Source organism: Zea mays, chromosome 6 (genome assembly GCF_902167145.1).
Source record: "Zea mays cultivar B73 chromosome 6, Zm-B73-REFERENCE-NAM-5.0, whole genome shotgun sequence".
NCBI classification, from domain to species: Eukaryota; Viridiplantae; Streptophyta; class Magnoliopsida; order Poales; family Poaceae; genus Zea; species Zea mays.
In genome coordinates, this window is record NC_050101.1 from 123,603,532 (window position 1) to 123,621,867 (window position 18,336).

Consider the following 18,336-nt stretch of genomic DNA (forward strand, 5'->3'; position numbering starts at 1 on the left):
CAAAACATGTGGTGCAAGCATGGTCCAAAATGTTAAAAATAAAGAAATCAATCCATGCATATCGAATGAAAATATATTGGTTCAATTCTAAACAACCTTTGCACTTACATTATGCAAACTAGTTCAATTATGCACTTCTATATTTGCTTTGGTTTGTGTTGGCATCAATCACCAAAAAGGGGGAGATTGAAAGGGAAATAGGCTTACACCTTTTCCTAAACTGATTTTGGTTGTTGATTTGCCCAACACAAATAATTGGACTAATTAGTTTGCTCTAGATTATGAGTTCTACAGGTGCCAAAGGTTCACAACAAACCAATAAAAAGACCGAGAAAGGATTCAAATATAGAGAGCTAAAGTCAGCCGAAGTGTGCCCTGGTCTGGCGCACCGGACTGTCCGGTGTGCCACCGGACAGTGTCCGGTGCACCATGGACTCCAACTCCGAACTGCTCACCTTCGGGAATTCTGGGAGCCACTCCGCTATAATTCACCGGACTGTCCGGTGTAGCACCGGACAGTGTCCGGTGGCGCACCGGACTGTCCGGTGTGCCAGCGGAGCAACGGCTACTTCAAGCGCCAACGATCGACTGCAACAGCATTTAATGCGCTAAAGTGCGCGCAGAAGTCAGGCACGCGCCAGAAGGCGCACCGGACAGTCTATAGGACCTGTCCGGTGCACCACCGGACTGTCCGGTGGCCCAGAAGACAGAAGCTCCAACGGTCAGAATCCAACGGCTGGGTGACGTGGCAGGCGCACCGGACAGTGTCCAGTGGTGCACCGGACTGTCCGGTGCGCCATGCGACAGCAGCCTTCACCAAACGGCTAGTTTGGTGGTTGGGGCTATAAATACCCCCAACCACCCACCATTCATTGCATCCAAGTTTTCAGACTTCCTACACCTTACAAGAGCTATAGCATTCAATACAAGACACACCAAAGAGATCAAATCCTCTCCCAAGTCCAAAGATCATTCCCAATCAATTAGTGACTAGTGAGAGAGTGACTTGTGTTCATTTGAGCTCTTGCGCTTGGATTGCTTCTTTTTCTCATTCTTTCTTGTGATCAACTCAATTGTAACCGAGGCAAGAGACACCAATTGTGTGGTGGTCCTTGCGGGGACTTTGTGTCCCGTTTGATTGAGAAGAGAAGCTCACTCGGTCTAAGTGACCGTTTGAGAGAGGGAAAGGGTTGAAAGAGACCCGGTCTTTGTGACCACCTCAACGGGGAGTAGGTTTGTAAGAACCGAACCTTGGTAAAACAAATCATCGTGTCTCACTCTTTATTTGCTTGCAATTTGTTTTTCGCCCTCTCTCTCGGACTCATTCATATTTCTAACGCTAACCCGGCTTGTAGTTGTGCTTAAGTTTATAAATTTTAGATTCGCCCTATTCACCCCCCCCCCCCCCCGCTCTAGGCGACTTTCAATGTCATCGACATAAATTTGGCACACAAAAAGGTCACCATCACAAGTCTTAGTGAAAAGAGTGGGATCGGCTTTCCCAACCTTGAAAGCACTAGCAATTAAGAAATCTCTAAGGCATTCATACCATGAGGCTTGCTTAAGTCCATAGAACGCCTTAGAGAGCTTAAACACATGGTCGGGGTACCTGTCATCCTCAAAGCCAGGGGGTTGTTCCACGTACACCTCCTCCTTTATTGGCCCGTTGAGGAAAGCGCTCTTCACATCCATTTGAAACAACCTGAAAGAGTGGTGAGCGGCATAGGCTAATAATATTCTAATAGACTCTAGCCTAGCCACAGGAGCAAAAGTCTCCTCGAAATCCAAACATGCAACTTGGGCATAACCTTTTGCCACAAGTCGAGCCTTGTTTCTTGTCACCACTCTGTGCTCGTCTTGCTTGTTGCGGAACACCCACTTGGTTCCCACAATGTTTTGTTTTGGATGTGGCATTAGGCTCCATACTTCATTTCTCTTGAAGTTGTTGAGCTCTTCCTGCATGGCCAACACCCAATCCGGATCCTGCAAGGCCTCTTCTACCATGTAAGGCTCAATAGAAGAGACAAACGAGTAATGCTCACAAAAGTTAGCTAAATGTGAGCGAGTTGTTACTCCCTTGCTTATGTCACCCAGAATCTGGTCAACGGGGTGATGTCGTTGGATCGTCGCTCGGACTTGAGTTGGAGGGACCAGTGGTGCTTCTTCCTCCATAACTTGTTCTTCTTGTGCTCCCCCTTGATCACGCGCCTCTTCTTGAGGAACCTGTCCATCATCTCGAGTTGGGGGATGCACCATTGTAGAGGAAGATGGTTGATCTTGCTCCTGTTGTTCCTGTGGTCGCACCTCACCAATTGCCATCGTGCGCATTGCGGCTGTCGGAACATCATCTTCATCTATGTCATCAAGATCAACTTGCTCTATTGGAGAGCCATTACTCTCATCAAATACAACGTCGCTAGAGACTTCAACCAAACCCGATGATTTGTTGAAGACCCTATACGCCTTTGTATTTGAGTCATACCCTAGTAAAAACCCTTGTACAGCTTTGGGATCAAATTTGGAATGTCTACCTTTCTTCACCAAAATGTAGCATTTGCTCCCAAATACACGAAAGTAAGAGACATTGGGTTTGTTAGCGGTAAGGAGTTCGTAGGAGGTCTTCTTGAGGAGGCGATGCAGATAGAGCCGGTTTATGGCGTGGCAAGCTGTGTTCACAGCTTCCGACCAAAACCGCTCGGGCGTCTTGAACTCTCCAAGCATCGTCCTCGCCATGTCGATAAGCGTCCTGTTCTTCCTCTCTACCACACCGTTTTGTTGTGGTGTGTAGGGAGTGGAGAACTCGTGCTTGACGCCTTCCTCATCAAGATACTCCTCAACTTGTAGGTTCTTGAACTCGGACCCATTGTCGCTCCTTATCTTTTTCACCTTTAGCTCAAATTCATTTTGAGCCCTCCTTAGAAAGCGCTTTAGGGTCCCTTGGGTTTCTAATTTATCCTGCAAAAAGAACACCCAAGTGAAGCGGGAAAAATCATCAACAATTACAAGACCATACTTACTTCCCCCGATGCTAAGGTAGGCGACGGGTCCGAAGAGGTCCATGTGAAGAAGCTCCAGTGGTCTTGATGTTGTCATCACATTCTTGCTGTGATGAGTGCTTCCCACCTGTTTCCCTGCCTGACAAGCTGCACAAGGTCTATCTTTCTTGAAACATACATTTGTTAGTCCTAACACATGTTCTCCCTTTAGAAGTTTATGAAGGTTCTTCATCCCAACATGTGCTAGACGGCGATGCCACAGCCAGCCCATGCTAATCTTAGCTATTAAGCATGCATCTAGATCGGCTTCCTCTTTCAAAAAATCAACTAAGTAGAGTTTGTCGTCTAATACACCCTTAAACGCTAATGAACCATCACTCCTCCTAAAGACAGAAACATCTATATTGGTAAATAGACAATTATAACTCATGTTACATAATTGACTTACAGACAATAAGTTGTACCTGAGCGGTTCAACTAAGAACACATTTGAGATAGAATGCTCGGATGTAATGGCTATCTTCCCTAATCCTTTAACCTTGCCTTGGTTCTCATCTCCAAAGATGATCGAATCCTAGGAATCCTTGTTCTTGACGTAGGAGGTGAACATCTTCTTCTCCCTCGTCACGTGGTTTGTGCATCCGCTGTCGATAATCCAGCTTGAGCCCCCGGATGCATAAACTTGCAAGGTAATTTACACTTGGGTTTTAGGTACCCAACTCTTGTTGGGTCCTACAAGGTTAGTCACAATAGCCTTTGGAACCCAAATACAAGTGTTGTCTCCCTTGCATTTGGATCCCAACTTTCTAGCAACTACTTTTTCATTCTTACATAAGAGCGCAAATGAAGTGTTGCAAGCATGGTAAATGGTAGAAGGTTCATTACATGTTCTCCTAGGCACATGAGGCACAACATTACTTATTCTAGGCCTACTTCTACCATGCACAAAAGTAGAGCTAGAAGCAAACATAGCATGTGAATTAAACGCATCATAACTCCTATTATAATGAGCATTCCTAGAAAATTTTCTATCATAAATGTAAGCATGACATTTTTGAGAACTACTAGCCATAGGAGCCTTCCCTTTCTCCTTGTTGAGAACGGGAGCCTTTTGGCTTGTTAAGTTCTTGGTTTCCTTTCGAAAACCAAGTCCATCCTTAATAGAGGGTTGTCTACCAATTTTGTAGGCATCCCTAGCAAATTTTAACTTATCAAAATCATTTTTGCAAGTCTTAAGTTGAGCATTAAGACTTGCCACTTCATCACTCAATTTTGTAATAGCAATAAGGTGTTCATTACATGCATCAACATCAAAGTCCTTACATCTATTAAAAATACTAACATGCTCTACACATGAACTAGATTTATTAGCTTCATCTAGCTTAGCATTTAAATCATCATTCAAAATTTTTAAACTAGAGATAGATTTATGGCAAGCAGGTAATTTAGAGGATAACATTTCATTTCTCTTAGTTTCTAAAGCAAGAGATTTTTGCACACTAACAAATTTATCATGCTCCTCATATAAAATATCCTCTTGCTTTTCTAACAATCTATCCTTTTCATTTAGAGCATCAATTAATTCATTGATCTTTTCTACCTTAGCTCTATCTAAACCTTTGAATAAGCTAGAGTAATCTACTTCATCATCGGAAGAATCATCATCGCTAGAAGTAGTGTACTTAGGGGAATCTCAAACACTTACCTTCTTCTCCTTGGCCATGAGGCAAGTGTGGCATTCGTTGGGGAAGAGCGAAGATTTGTTGAAGGCCGAGGCTACCAGTCCTTCATCGTCGGAGTCGGATGAAGAGCAGTCCGAATCCCAGTCTTTGCCAAGGTGCGCCTCGCCCTTCGCCTTCTTGTACACCTTCTTCTTCTCCCTCTTCCCATGCTTTTCTTGTTCCTGGTCATCATCATTATAAGGGCATTGTGCTATGAAATGACCAGTCTTACCGCATTTGAAAAAGGAGCACTTTCCCCTTGCTTTGTTCTTGTTGGGGTACTCCTTGCGTCCTTTCAGTGTGGTCTTGAAGCGCTTGATGATTAGGGCCATCTCATCTTCATTGAGTCCGGCAGCCTCCACTTGAGCTACCTTGCTTGGTAGCCCCTCCTTGCTGCTTGTTGCTTTGAGAGCAACCGGATGCGGCTCGTACATGGGTAGTGGACCGTTCAAGGCGTCATCCACGTATCGTGCCTCCTTTACCATCATGCGCCCGCTCACGAATTTTCCGAGTATCTCCTTGGGCGTCATCTTGGTGTACCTGGGGTTTTCACGAATGAGATTGACAAGATGGGGGTCAATTACCGTGAATGACCTTAGCATAAGTTGGATGACGTTGTGGTCCGTCCATCTTGTGCTTCCATAGCTTCTAATCTTGTTGATGAGGGTCTTGAGCCTGTTGTAGGTTTGTGTTGGCTCCTCTCCCCTGATCATTGCAAATCTCCCCAGTTCGCCTTCCACCAACTCCATTTTGGTGATCATGGTGGCGTTGTTTCCCTCATGCGATATCTTGAGGGTGTCCCATATTTGCTTGGCATTGTCCAAGCCGCTCACCTTGTTGTATTCATCCCTGCACAAGGATGCTAGCAAAACAGTAGTAGCTTGTGCATTCTTATGAATTTGCTCATTTATGAAAACGAAATTGTCAGTACTATCGAAATGCATTCCGTTTTCAACAATCTCCCAAATACTAGTATGGAGAGAAAATAAGTGACTACGCATTTTGTGACTCCAAAAAGAGTAGTCTTCTCCATCAAAGTGGGGAGGTTTCCCAAGTGGAATTGATAGCAAATGAGCATTAGAATTAAATGGAATACGAGAATAATCAAATAAATAGTTTTGATTCACCGGTTTCTTCTTTGACGAGTCATCGTCGTCGTCGTCTCTTGGTGAAGAAGAGGAGGCGTCGCTGTCGTAGTAAATGATCTTCTTGATGCGCCTCTTCTTCTTCCCGTCCCTCTTCTTGTGACTCGATCCTGAGTCAGTGGGCTTGTCGTCCCTTGGCTCGTTGAAGAGGGACTCCTTCTCCTTGTCGTTGACCACCATCCCCTTTCCCTTAGGATCCATCTCTTCGGGCGATTAGTCCCTTAGATGAAGAGAACGGCTCTGATACCAATTAAGAGCACCTAGAGGGGGTGAATAGGTGATCCTGCAAAATTCAACACTAAATAGCCACAAAACTTAGTTATATAAGTGTTAGTGCAACTAAGTGGTTGAGAAGCGAGTTATTGTGGACAAAACAATCACAGAGAGATCAACACAAGACACGCGATTTTTATCATGTGGTTCGGCCAAGTAACACTTGCCTACTTCCACGTTGTGGCGTCCCAATGGACGAGGGCTATACTCAACCCCTTTCAAGTGACCCGATGATCAACTTGAATACCACGGTTTTTCCTTTAGATGCTTATTCTCGTTTGCGAGGAATCTCCACAAGATTGGAGTCTCTCGCCCTTACAACAAAGATCACAATGAAAGCACGGAGTAAGGTTGGGATGAGCAACACACAAGACAGAAATCGCAGCACACCCACGCACACAAGGGAAGACTTGAGCTCAAATGACAACACAGGGAGTCCTCGACTCGAATAGAGCTCAAATCTCTAACACACGAAACGAATGCGCGGGAACAAAGTCTGGATGCCTTAGGATGCTTAGTGAATGCTTGTGTAGCTCCTCCATGCGCCTAGGGGTCCCTTTTATAGCCCTAAGGTAGTTAGGAGCCGTTGAAGATCAACAAGGAAGGCTATCCTTGCCTTCTGACGAGTGGCACACCGGACAGACCGGTGCGCCACCGGACAGCTACTGTAGCTTGTCCGATGTCGATCTCCTTCCTTTTCTGGCAAAGACGACCGTTGCAGCTCCGGGCCAGTTGGCGCACTGGACACTGTCCGGTGCACACCGGACGGTCCGGTGCCCGCTGTCGACCGTTGGAGCTGCCACGCGTCACCCGCGGATTGCGCGGCCGACCGTTGGCGCAGACGACCGTTGGCTCACCGGACAATCCGGTGCACCACCGGACAGTCCGGTGAATTATAGCCACGTCGCCTTTTTCTTTTCCCGAGGACGGCGAGTTCGCCGTGGACGACTCACCGGACACTCTGGTGCACCATCGGACAGTCCGGTGAATTATAGTCGTACGCCGCCGTCGAGTCCCGAGAGCAGCCTTTCCCACGCGAACCAGCCTGACGCACCGGACACTGTCCGGTAAACCACCGGACAGTCCGGTGTGCCAGGCCGGGCTGGACTTCGGCTGCACCCAGTCAAGTCTTTTGCAATTCTTCCATTTTCTTCTTTTCTCTGTTCTAACACTTAGACAAATATATTAGTATACAAAAACCAACTACTAAGTCTAGAAACATACCTTCTCTTTGATTTGCACTTCTATCTTCATTTAGCACATAAGAACTTAATTAAATGTGTTGGGCACTTAATCACAAAAACATAATAGAAATTGCCCAAGAACACATTTCCCTTTCACTACCCTCATCAATGGCTTCTGGATGTCAAGCATGATATTATTTCGAAGGAAAGTGCCTATTGACACCCTCACCATTGTCTTCCCCAACCTCCAAGAAGACTCCCACCACATTGCCAATAGACTACGTAGCTTCTTTAGTGAACAACCCAATCCGAAGTTTTGTGATGCAAATCCAGATCGGGACTGCATTGAACTCGACCTCGTCAATAGACTTTTTGTGATCCATATTAGCCATAATAACCAACAGTTCGTTTGAAAAGCTCCCGGGTCTTTCCTTCAAAGCCTTCTGCTTCCCCATCGCCTGGATGAACGTGATCAGGAAATTATTGTCCCCCAAACTTCTGCACTCAGTTCCTCAGATCGGACACCAAACTTTCTCCAAAGCACTCTCAAATGCATCTGGATGAGCCAGTTTCTTCGAGAGTAATTTTCCCAGTGCATGATGAACAACTATGTTCAATCGTTTCATCCCTCGGGTCTGCACCTGCCTTCTTTCTGCCTCTAACAATTGCATCCGCTGCAAGAGCCCTTCCACCACCTCCACACCCCTCCCATCCATCATAGCACCCAAACCAACAAACCAAAGGCTAGAGCCAAGAACAACGGCTAGCAGATTGTTTCACACACCGTTTGTTGTGGAGAAGAGAGTGGAAGAAAGAAGCGGATCACTCCCAAGAAGGAAAGGATCAGAAATCACGTGGAAAAAGGAAGAATCAGGGGAGAAGATGAAACAGTTTCCCCGAGCCACCTAAAAATAGGGGTGTAATTGGATCAGATACAGACGGATATTACTCATTCCATATTTGTTTTTATATTTTCTCTTCAATTTCGGATCAATAAGAATATTATGAATGTTATCAAGTTGTGTTGGATAAGATTTGAATGGATATCAACAACTTAAATATCCAACTTTAAGAATGCGAATACAGATAAAAATCAGATATTGATTGAATCCTGAGTATCTGAACTCGGATACAGATCAGATCTCAAAGAATCAAATTTTAATATGAACAAATAGTATATGTACCATTTATATCCCTATCTAGAAAAGTCCTAGACGTAGAGGTGACAATGGGCTTTGAATTTTACGCTATAAAATTTAAGGATCAGATCAGATTAGCATAGAGCCTATTTCTATTCATTTTTAAACTAACGTCCCATTTGGATCTTTGGAATTGAATTCCATCTAATAATAGTAATTTAGACAAAAAAATAATTAAGCTAATATATATTATTATTAGCAATATGTGGGAGATAATTATGTGTTATGTTTTTACTTTAGAGGAGTGAGCCGAAGAGTACTTATAAATTGCAAAGTAGAAACATATTACGTTAATATATAAAACCATTTCTCATACTCCACTCTACCCCATTAATTTAAATAGACTTAGGCTCTGTTTGTTTCGTTAGAATTGAATTTCATTCCAATAATCACAATTTAGACACAAACTAATTAAGTTAATATATTTATATATGTAATATATTTATATATGTAATATATTTATATATTATTTAAATCATATGAGAAATAGTTATACACTACACTCATGCTATAGAGAAACAAGTAAAAAAATATACTATAAGTTATACATTAGAAAAATAGCATACAAATCTACAGAATCAATTTTTATTTCTTTCTCATGAATTTGAGAGACTTATATAGAAACTTTAAAAAGTTTTGGAATGTCTAGTTCTAAAAAAATAGACTACTCCATTAGTTATATTCAAAAAAATAGACTACTCCATTAGTTATATTTCAATTCCTCACAGTGAAAATAACAATATAGGGCCTTATATCTAAGTTTTGGTAGGTGGTGGAACGCTAAATTTGAAGTCAGATAGACTACGTTATTAAGTAAATTCTAATTCGAACGGTCTGTTAAATTAATTTAAGACCCGTGAAGAATCCGTTACAACCCCTACCTAGACGCTAGACACAAGCGAGAGAAACCGCTTTTTTGTTGGTAGGTGCAAAACAGATGTGGTAAGATCGCGCACTGTCAAGTAAGAAAACTTGAATCAGTAAAACTCATGACCACAAATGCAAATCGTCAGATATCAACCCTAACGTCCTGTATATTAGGATAAGCATATACACAGATCCTAAGAAATGACCACTGCATGAGGTAGCCCTACTCAGTTTAGCAAGTAGCAACCAATCTGAAGGGCAGAACAAGCAAATGCTACCAATACGTGCATCGATCCATTCACAGAACGAAGTGAGCTTCAAAGCACGCCAAGTACAGTACATAATTTCGACAGTTTAGACCATCAAGTCTTGATAACGAATGTCATTCATCCAGGGAAGGATATTTAAGAAAATACCGAATAGAAGCTAAGGCAAACAACAGTTGCAGTTAAAGAGACGAATACCCTGTCTTCTTAGTCTGGCTAAGGCTTTCAACAGAGCCATGATCATTCATTACCGATATACTGGGCCACCACTGAAGGAATAGAGTGACGAAACTGCCGCACTGGGTCCATTGACCCTTGCAGAGACAGGCCTAATGCTCGTTTCAGCATAAGCAGGGTTGGTCTCATAAGCAGCTGTAAAATAGGCTGGATGAGGGCGGTCCACAGCACGGTTAACAAGTCGATCAGAACGGTAGAGTTCCTCCACACGATCAGAACGGTAGAGATCATCCAAGCGGTCTGCTCGAGCAAGTGCCTCCCCTGGTAGTGCTGTGTGATCCCTAATAATTGGATCTCTAGTGGTCAAGTCAGCCATGGTTCTGTCTGCATATCTGAGAGTAAACAATTTCAATTAGTCAAGGGAATACCATGTACTTCTAGCAGACATATACAATGCGTTTTGTAAACCATAACACCATGTAAAATTTTGGGGCCCCCAACTTCCAACACATCATGACACCCATAGTGCTAAAAGCATATAACTTAGATGGTAGATAGAACAATATGCTGTATGCAAACTGAAACAAAAAGAGGAAGTCGGTTCATAACTTACCGCTCAGGCACCAGATTCTCAACAGACCGATAGTATGAATCACCAGATGGAGCCAAAGTGCGATAATATGCAGGTGGGGCATGTCGAAGCTCTGGCACATGATGATGATCTAGGGCCGGCGGAACATATCGAGGCTCTAGAACAAGAGGAAGCTGCCGAGGCTCAGGTGTAAGTGCTGGTTGATAATATCTGTGGTGATCACTAGCCAAAGAATGGCCATGCTGAGAGTCAACAGGAACTGGAGCATAGCGTGGTGCCCTGTATGGATCCTCAAAAGGAACATGTCTAACCGCAGGGCGCCTTTCCTCATCAAATCGTGGCCGACGCGCTGCTTCAATAGGCCGCCTTTCTTCAAAATGGCGTGGCTTCCTTCGTTTTTCATAGTGGCGCCTTTCTCCAAGGTGATTATTTGAAACAGATTGAGGTGCACTAACAGGCTTAAACAGCAAAAGTAACCTTTGGACCTGCATGTATCACATATTCATAGTATTATATAGAATATAAACTAGCATTATGTTAATGCTTGAAATCCCTGAACCACTATTTGACTAATATTTGCAGCATGAGTCCAAAACCCTCACTTGTTTTGTGGTGAGCTCTGGATCAAATTTGCTCTTTGCATTGTAATTTTCCTTGATGGCTTGCTTGAGACTACTCTCAGGGAGAGGACGGCAATCTTTATCAATCTTAAACTTAACCTGCATTACACATATAACATAGTTTTAATACCAGAATGATGATGCATATTCAACAGAATGGTCTTTCTGAGGCCTGTTTAGAACATTTTCTGTTTTAGCTTCTCCATATGAAAAAAGGCAAGTACTGCCAAGAACTAAGACTATCTGCAATTTTGTGGGGAAGCAGAAGCTGGGATTGAACTGAGAAACACCACTCTTGATCATGAAAGCTCTAGAAAGGGGGAAAAATAGAGACACCACAGCCTAGAATCCAATTCTGTGTCAAAAGGTTTATAGGTCCAGGTTAATGAAGTCAACTAAATACCAATACATACCCAGGGATTGAAAACCCAGCTTGCAAGTTAGGTGTACTTTCAAAACTCACCTACATATCAATTCATTCCTTACCCGTCTAGCAATTGCAAGTTCTACGCATTTTCAAATCCCTCATAGTACTCAATGATTAAACACAGTGGCATCTACATACCCAACCTTCGTCTCCTTTAACTTGCCAAGACAAGCTAGCCAACAAGTGTCTCTGAGTTCACTGCAGCCTCAGCAAAAATTCACTCATCTTCTATATAGCATACAAGGTTGTGAGCCAAGGAAGCTTCCCTTTATCCTTTGTCTTTGTGCTCAGAGCACTGCCCCAGCCCTCGGAGACCAGAGTGAGGTTGTCAAGCGTCCGAGTGCAACTGTCCGAGGAAGAAGACGGGAGCTGCAGCAGGCCGACTGCTCGACATAACCTCCTCAGGTGAATTGGGATGTCCTAGAGCTCTCGTGTGGGACATCCGAGGGAGGGTATTAGGCATTCACACCGCTTGTCACTCGCCAATCTCCAAACCCAAAGACAGGATGCCCCGTGTGTGGTAGTGGCTCCCCCTCCCAGACTCGGAGTCCTGCCTTCCACACTCTAACCCTCCCGGCCTCCGCGCTCCTACTCCTGGCTGGTGCCACAGCACCCCACGTGTGGCAGGCAGCACCTCAGCAGGCTGGCAGCTAGGCTGCACACGAAGCCAGGCCCTGTAGAACATGCTCTGCCTCTGCCGGTCTGCCATGCGCAATGATTTGCCAATTTGGCCTATGGAGTGAACTGTGGTGATATTATTATTTGGGCAACTGAATTTGGTTATGGCTGGTGTTGAGGGAGTTAGACAGATGGGTGTGCATTTTGTTATTTTTTATTTGGGCATTTCGATCTGGTGATGGTGATGGCTGGTGATTTGCCCCTTACTTTCCATTATTGGGCTGGGTCCACCACTGTTTGTGCTTATGGATGTGGGCCACCCACAATTGGAGATGCACCAATTATAATGAGTATGCCTTTATTTTGCAATTTGTCACTAATAACGAAATTAAGCCAAGATGTAAAAATGGTTTATTTTTGTGTTAACTGTTAAGTCAAGTGATTCCCCTAAGGAGGGTCTCCTGCAGCTTGAGAACAAGCTGCTCAGAAAGGGGACAGAAGTGTTATGGATGGCCCGAGAGCCAGCCCATCTACCTCTCATACCAGGGATAAAGATCAGGGAGAGATTAGATTATATCAGGTTGTTCCTTAATCATAAAGATTAGATTCTTAATGGCCTCATCTATGTAAGGATAGAATGGGACAGTATTAAATTTGAATCAAGCAATGTAGAGGAACTAATCCAAGTTCCCCAATAGTCTAGTCTCCATCCAAGCCGATTTAGTCTGGCAGTGTTACCCCTCACCAATAGTCTAGTCTCCCTCAAGTCAATTTAGCCTGGCAGGGTTACCCCCATATCTAGGATCATAACACCTCTGCTATTCCCCGCTCATGTTCACACCTCTTACACATCCCAATAATACGTCGGATGACCCAAGTAATGGTGAAAGCCAGACGGTAGTACTGTTTCTCGGTCAGCGAAAATGAGAAAATATGGAATGGGGTACTGCAGGTGTTAGACCATAAAGACTTAGGCGGGACTGCAGTAGATTACCCAAAGTTTAACCATATGCACTGTTTTGCACTGTAGACTGCACTGTTCGCAGAGTGGAGTTTGAATATAGGTATGAGGATGGGTAAGCTTTTGGATATAGTCTTAAGACAGTTCAGTAATTTCCCCAATAAAACTTGAAAAAATAGTTAGTCTGCTTTACAATCTTACTCATAACCTTTCAATCATCAAATTAGAAATGCAAAAAAAAGTTGGTGTAAGCATTGTTGTGAAAAAAAACTAAGTATTAGGAGTGCAAAAAAATTGGTGTAAGCATTATTGTGTAAAAAAACTAAGTACTGCATAATGGTTCTCAAACTAAAAATAGAGTTCCAATTTGAATTGAGTAGAGTGATCACTGTGTGGACATGACCAAAAAACGGAATTCAAGATCTGAATGAAAATAAATCTAGTGAAAGGCAACCAAGCAGAAAATTGAGCATTTCATATCCATGCAATTTTGAAAATTAATAAGGGCCAAATTACCAAAAAACCAGTTAGCATTAAAGATGAATTCCTTGCATTCAACTATATAACATACCAACTCAACTACCATATCTCAATCACTCAATGGTTCCCCTGGTCATGTGCACACGAGATGGACTGACCTATGGGGGCGGGGGGGGGGGGGGGGGGGGGGGGGGGAATCCTCGTGTAGGGGCTGGGAGGGCTCAAAGCACGAGTAAAGATCTGGCCTATAGGGGGCGAACCTTCATGTTGCACGAGGGACTATCTTTCGTGGACTATCTTTGGTGGCCTTTCTCGGTCGGGGCTCCGATTGATCTTCTTCTTAATTTAATATCGTGGCGGCGGTCTTTCCCCTACCGGCCAAGTTTTTTTAACTATCATATCCCAACATATTCAATTATTAATGATTGTTCAAAATTCAATTCATATTTAGGTATAGGGATGAAAACAGGGCGGATACAGTCAAATACTAGTTCATCCCATATCCTACACCCTAATGTATTTCTCTCGGTTACGGGACCGGATACGGATAGACGGATAGTTAAAATTCGGGATGGATACATGACAAGACCAGGTAATAATTCGGGAGAGTAGGAAACAGATAACGGATATTACTCGAATAGATATCGGATATTTGTCGGGTAGTTTGTCCCGATAATATTAATTGCCCAACCGTCGAACGAACAAATAAAATACTCCATCACAAAATAGTATTCGTTTTAGAGTGTTAGTGAATTCATACAATATTTGACGTATGTATTTTATATATGTGTCTAGATTCATTGTCATCCATTTGAATATGGACACAAAAGTGAAGATCTAAAACAAATAATATTTTGGAACGGAGGGAGTAAGAGATACATAATCATGTACATGATAGCTCAAATATAGAAAAGTAAAACAAAAAAATTGACATCATGTAGTTTAAAGTTAATAATCATAAGGTCATTATAGAACCAGCACAATTTAAAAAAAATGGTAGCATATCACCTCTTTTAGGCATAATTCACAAGTCCACAAATATATACTCCCTCTGTTTCGTTTTAGTTGTCGCTGGATAGTGCAAAATTGAACTATCCAGCGACAACTAAAAAGAAACGGAGGGAGTAACAGATAGTAGATAGATAAAATTAATTATCATGTTCAAGTGTTCTTGCTAGCTACCAGATGATGCTTGCTAGCTGCTAGGAAATAAATTAACAAGTCCACAAACATAATTAGCATGGGTATGCTTGCTAGCTGTAGCTGTTGTGCGTAATGGGCCAGGGCGCTTGGGCTAGCAGGCCGCATGCGCAAGACGCCAAGACTGACGGTAGAGTACGCTGTCATGTAGCCACCGAGTACCCGACCGTCGGGTACCCGTATCCGACCTGATATATACGGGTACTTATCGGGTATCAATGATTCTGTATCCTACCCGTATCAGGTGTTCATTATCCGAGTAGTACCCGTATCCGTCCCGACAACAAAAAATACTTGTATCCGTAACCGAAAATCCGTCCTGTTTTCATATCCGTATCTGGTACCCATCCCGGTTTCATCCCTATTTAGGTACCTATAGTCAGATTCCAGGTTGTTAGGATGATAGTTTTTTTGGGTTGATCCTACCACTACCACTATCATCATACAATAGAGCCTACCTAGGATCTTGATCCTAACAATGTTGTGTTCACCACCATCTACATTCCAATGTCCGCTAACATAACTAGTGGTCGATGTCGCTAAAGATGCTAATTTGGGATGAACGTTGGAATCATGTTTGAACGGTAGCTAATTTCTGAGGCCTTGTTATAAGGAACTAGCTGCCTTACCAAAAATGACTCCATCATTAGCATGTCAATCAAAAATGAGTTGACACCAAATACCCATAACACCCCCCCCAAGCACCCAAAAATGAGTTTACACCAAGTACCTATAAACTTGTAATTGTGAGTTGCTCGTGAGGGCATATGCATCATACTAGACTAGGATAATATGTAAACTCCAAAAAGAATCAACAGGTTCGTGTCTATCAGCATAAGACAATGATGTTACTAAATGGAAAGTTACTAAAATGTTTATTAAAATGGGAGACATCAATGCTAAAAGCATTCGTATCAACCGTTTTCAAGTCATCCGATTAATCACGATTAGTCATCCAACTCTATTTGGACCAATCGCGATTAATCACCTAAGTCGTCCGACTAATCGTGATTAATCGCCCAAATCGATCAGCCAGAACGACTAGCAAGTTGTCCGACTTGAAAACAATGTTTGTATCTACAAACAGTTAAAATACATTAATTCACGATGAAGTTACCATTGATAAGAAGTCAAAATGACCCAAAAGAAGAATGAAGGTGGGCTAGCGCATATTGGGTTCGATTGTCCAAAAAAGTTGAAAAGATTTTCCCAAAGTATGATAGCCTTCTATTTTTGGTACAATAAATGACAAAATGAGAAAAGCTTGAGAGAGAAAATCCACAACCTTTATCGATTGAAGAAAAAAATAGCCCAAAATATCTCTATCTCTAGAAACTAAGAGCAATATGGAAATTCACCAGTTGGTAGGCCTTGCTCCATTCTCGTTTCAAAAACATGACAAGCTCGTGTTATGTACAAGGGACACTAAATTTGAAAGGGAGGCATTTTTCTACAAACATATATTTCGATGATTGGAAGAGTGAAGTGTTATTTGATAATGACCAGGTAGAATCACAATTAACCCTTATAACTACATATACCAGGCACACAACAAATTTTCTCAATTATATGGACATGAGTGTATAGCACCATACTATTTTAATAAAGAGTGACACCCATCTACGACATTTAAAAACACTGAATTTTCTAACAAGGGTAAACACCTCTCACTACTGCTATTTCTAATGCTTTACAAGTTCACCAATACCTATAATCCATGCATGCCATTGCCCCAGCAGAACATATATACTCATCTCCACTATTCTTTATCACACTGAAACCACATGTGAACCCTATCCTAGCACATCCCTCATACAACCGATCAAAACAAAATACATTCCAGATTACTACATTCTGTGCAAACAAATCTATGAAGTGGAAGAGCAGAATTACCTGTGCAGGGAACTTCCCATTAAATGCTTCATGGACAAGGTTCAGCCCACCATGTGATGCTGCCTTGTACACGCCATACAGAAGCTTCAAGTCAAAATCATACAGGAACAGCTTGACCCCTGGCCTAATCTTCTTGACCATTTCAATCTTCCCACTAGGCATCCCAAACAAGCGACTCTGGTAGCACTCCTTCTTAGTCTTTGCATTGCACATGAATATAAACCCTGCAACCTTACGGTCACCCCTTTCTTCCTTCTTGACCACAGCCTTCTTCCCCTTACCCTTACCCTTTCCCTTACTTCCTCCTTCCTCCATAACCTCCTTCCCCTTGTCACTCATGGCCCTCTCTTTCTTGTTCTTCATCTCACCATCACCCCTACTATTATCAGCACCCACACCATTGCCCTTGCTGGCAGAAATTGCAGCTGCAGCATCAGCATTAGCTTGAGCTGGTTTTGGCTTTGGCGACGAAGCTGATGCTACAGCAGTGGTTGGTATTGGTGCAGGCACCAATCCTTCAGCATCAGTGGCTGGCTTCTGCGTCTGTGCCACAGGTGATGCCTCAGCAAAAGTGGTTGACTTTGGCGTTTGCACCACAAGTAATGCCTCGGCAACATCGGATGGTTGCGGTAAAGCCGCTGATGCAGATGCATCGCCATCACCAGTGCCTGCACCTACAGGGGCGACCTCGTCAATAGCTGCTGCAGCGACTGCCTGCTTCGCACGGTTGGCCTTGACCTTTCTCTTCTTAAACTTCGAGGCCTTGACCAACCCAGGGGTGGACGGATTCTCCTTGGATGGCTGGGCTGCCGCGTCAGCAGAGGTCGCCGTGGCCTTGGCGACACCGTTGGGCTTCTTCACCATGGCCGCTGCTCGGTGCAGATTTGAGGAGGAGACGAGAATTATTACCACAAAAGTAGAATTGGATCCACCAAATCGACAGTTATTGCGCACGGATGAATCAAAGCATATAAACGAATAGCAGACCTGGATCCACCACAATCGACAGTTATTGCGCACGGCTGGATAGAAGCATATAAACGAACATTTTCGGGGAGGGGATCTACGATTTTATCGGATCTAGAGAAGAATCGTGCTCCTAACAAGGAATTTGGGAGGGGGGATTCTACGGTTCTGACCTATTCGAATTTTAGGGGAATCGACCGTGCTCCTAACAAGGATTTTTGAGGAAAAAATCTACGGTTCTAACCGGTTCGAAGTTTGGGGGAATCAATCGTACCCCTAACAAGGGATTTTTTGGGGGAAACCCTACCATTCTAACCGATTCGAGAGAGAACTTGTGGGAAATGACTCTACTATGCGGAGCGGCCGAGGAAGGGGGCGACATACCTGGAACCTGTAGGTGGAAGGGCAGTGAGCCAGTGATAGTCAGGGGATGGGGCGATTTTTCCTTTTACCTGGACATGAAACGGCCGAGGCAGCGGCGACGGGATATATAGGAAGAAGATAGCCCGATTTTGTCCGATTAGGGTTACGATCTTTTCTCACACTCAATTCCCTCTACCTGCTCTCTATTTATATTTAAATAAAATAGTATAATGCTCCTACTTTATGATATAGATGTTCATCGCTACAATGCACACATCCATATTTAATATCCAAAAAATAAAAATAAAAAATATTAAATAAATATATAATCCATATATAAATATTAAATTGACAAGAACAATTATTACTTTTATCTTTGTTGAAATGG

At 43.2% G+C, this 18,336-nt stretch overlaps 1 protein-coding gene across 3 annotated transcripts; it reads right to left on the minus strand.

Moving 5' to 3' along the window:
- Positions 1-9,657: 9,657 nt before the first annotated feature.
- LOC100502502 (DCD (Development and Cell Death) domain protein) lies at positions 9,658-18,125 on the minus strand. 3 transcript variants are annotated; one of them, XM_008650037.3, is made up of 5 exons: positions 17,970-18,125; positions 16,620-17,488; positions 11,023-11,139; positions 10,442-10,905; positions 9,658-10,220 (listed from the first exon to the last, which is right to left on the minus strand). In XM_008650037.3, the coding sequence occupies exons 2-5, from the start codon at positions 17,481-17,483 to the stop codon at positions 9,899-9,901; spliced, it is 1,767 nt and encodes a 588-aa protein (XP_008648259.1). In that variant the 5' UTR covers positions 17,484-17,488; positions 17,970-18,125; the 3' UTR covers positions 9,658-9,898. The 3 variants fall into 3 exon arrangements, with proteins under 3 accessions (XP_008648259.1, XP_008648260.1, NP_001183909.1); XM_008650038.4 differs by having other exon boundaries at positions 17,607-18,125; NM_001196980.1 differs by having other exon boundaries at positions 9,757-10,220; positions 18,038-18,119.
- Positions 18,126-18,336: the final 211 nt, after the last annotated feature.

Coding starts and splice junctions, on each gene's coding strand:
- LOC100502502 (XM_008650037.3), bottom strand. CDS start 17,483: ATGGTGAAGAAGCCCAACGGTGTCGCCAAGGCCACGGCGACCTCTGCT. Junction 10,906..11,022: donor CAGAGCTCACCACAAAACAA/GTGAGGGTTTTG, acceptor TGATACATGCAG/GTCCAAAGGTTACTTTTGCT. Junction 10,221..10,441: donor GAGAATCTGGTGCCTGAGCG/GTAAGTTATGAA, acceptor GTTTACTCTCAG/ATATGCAGACAGAACCATGG.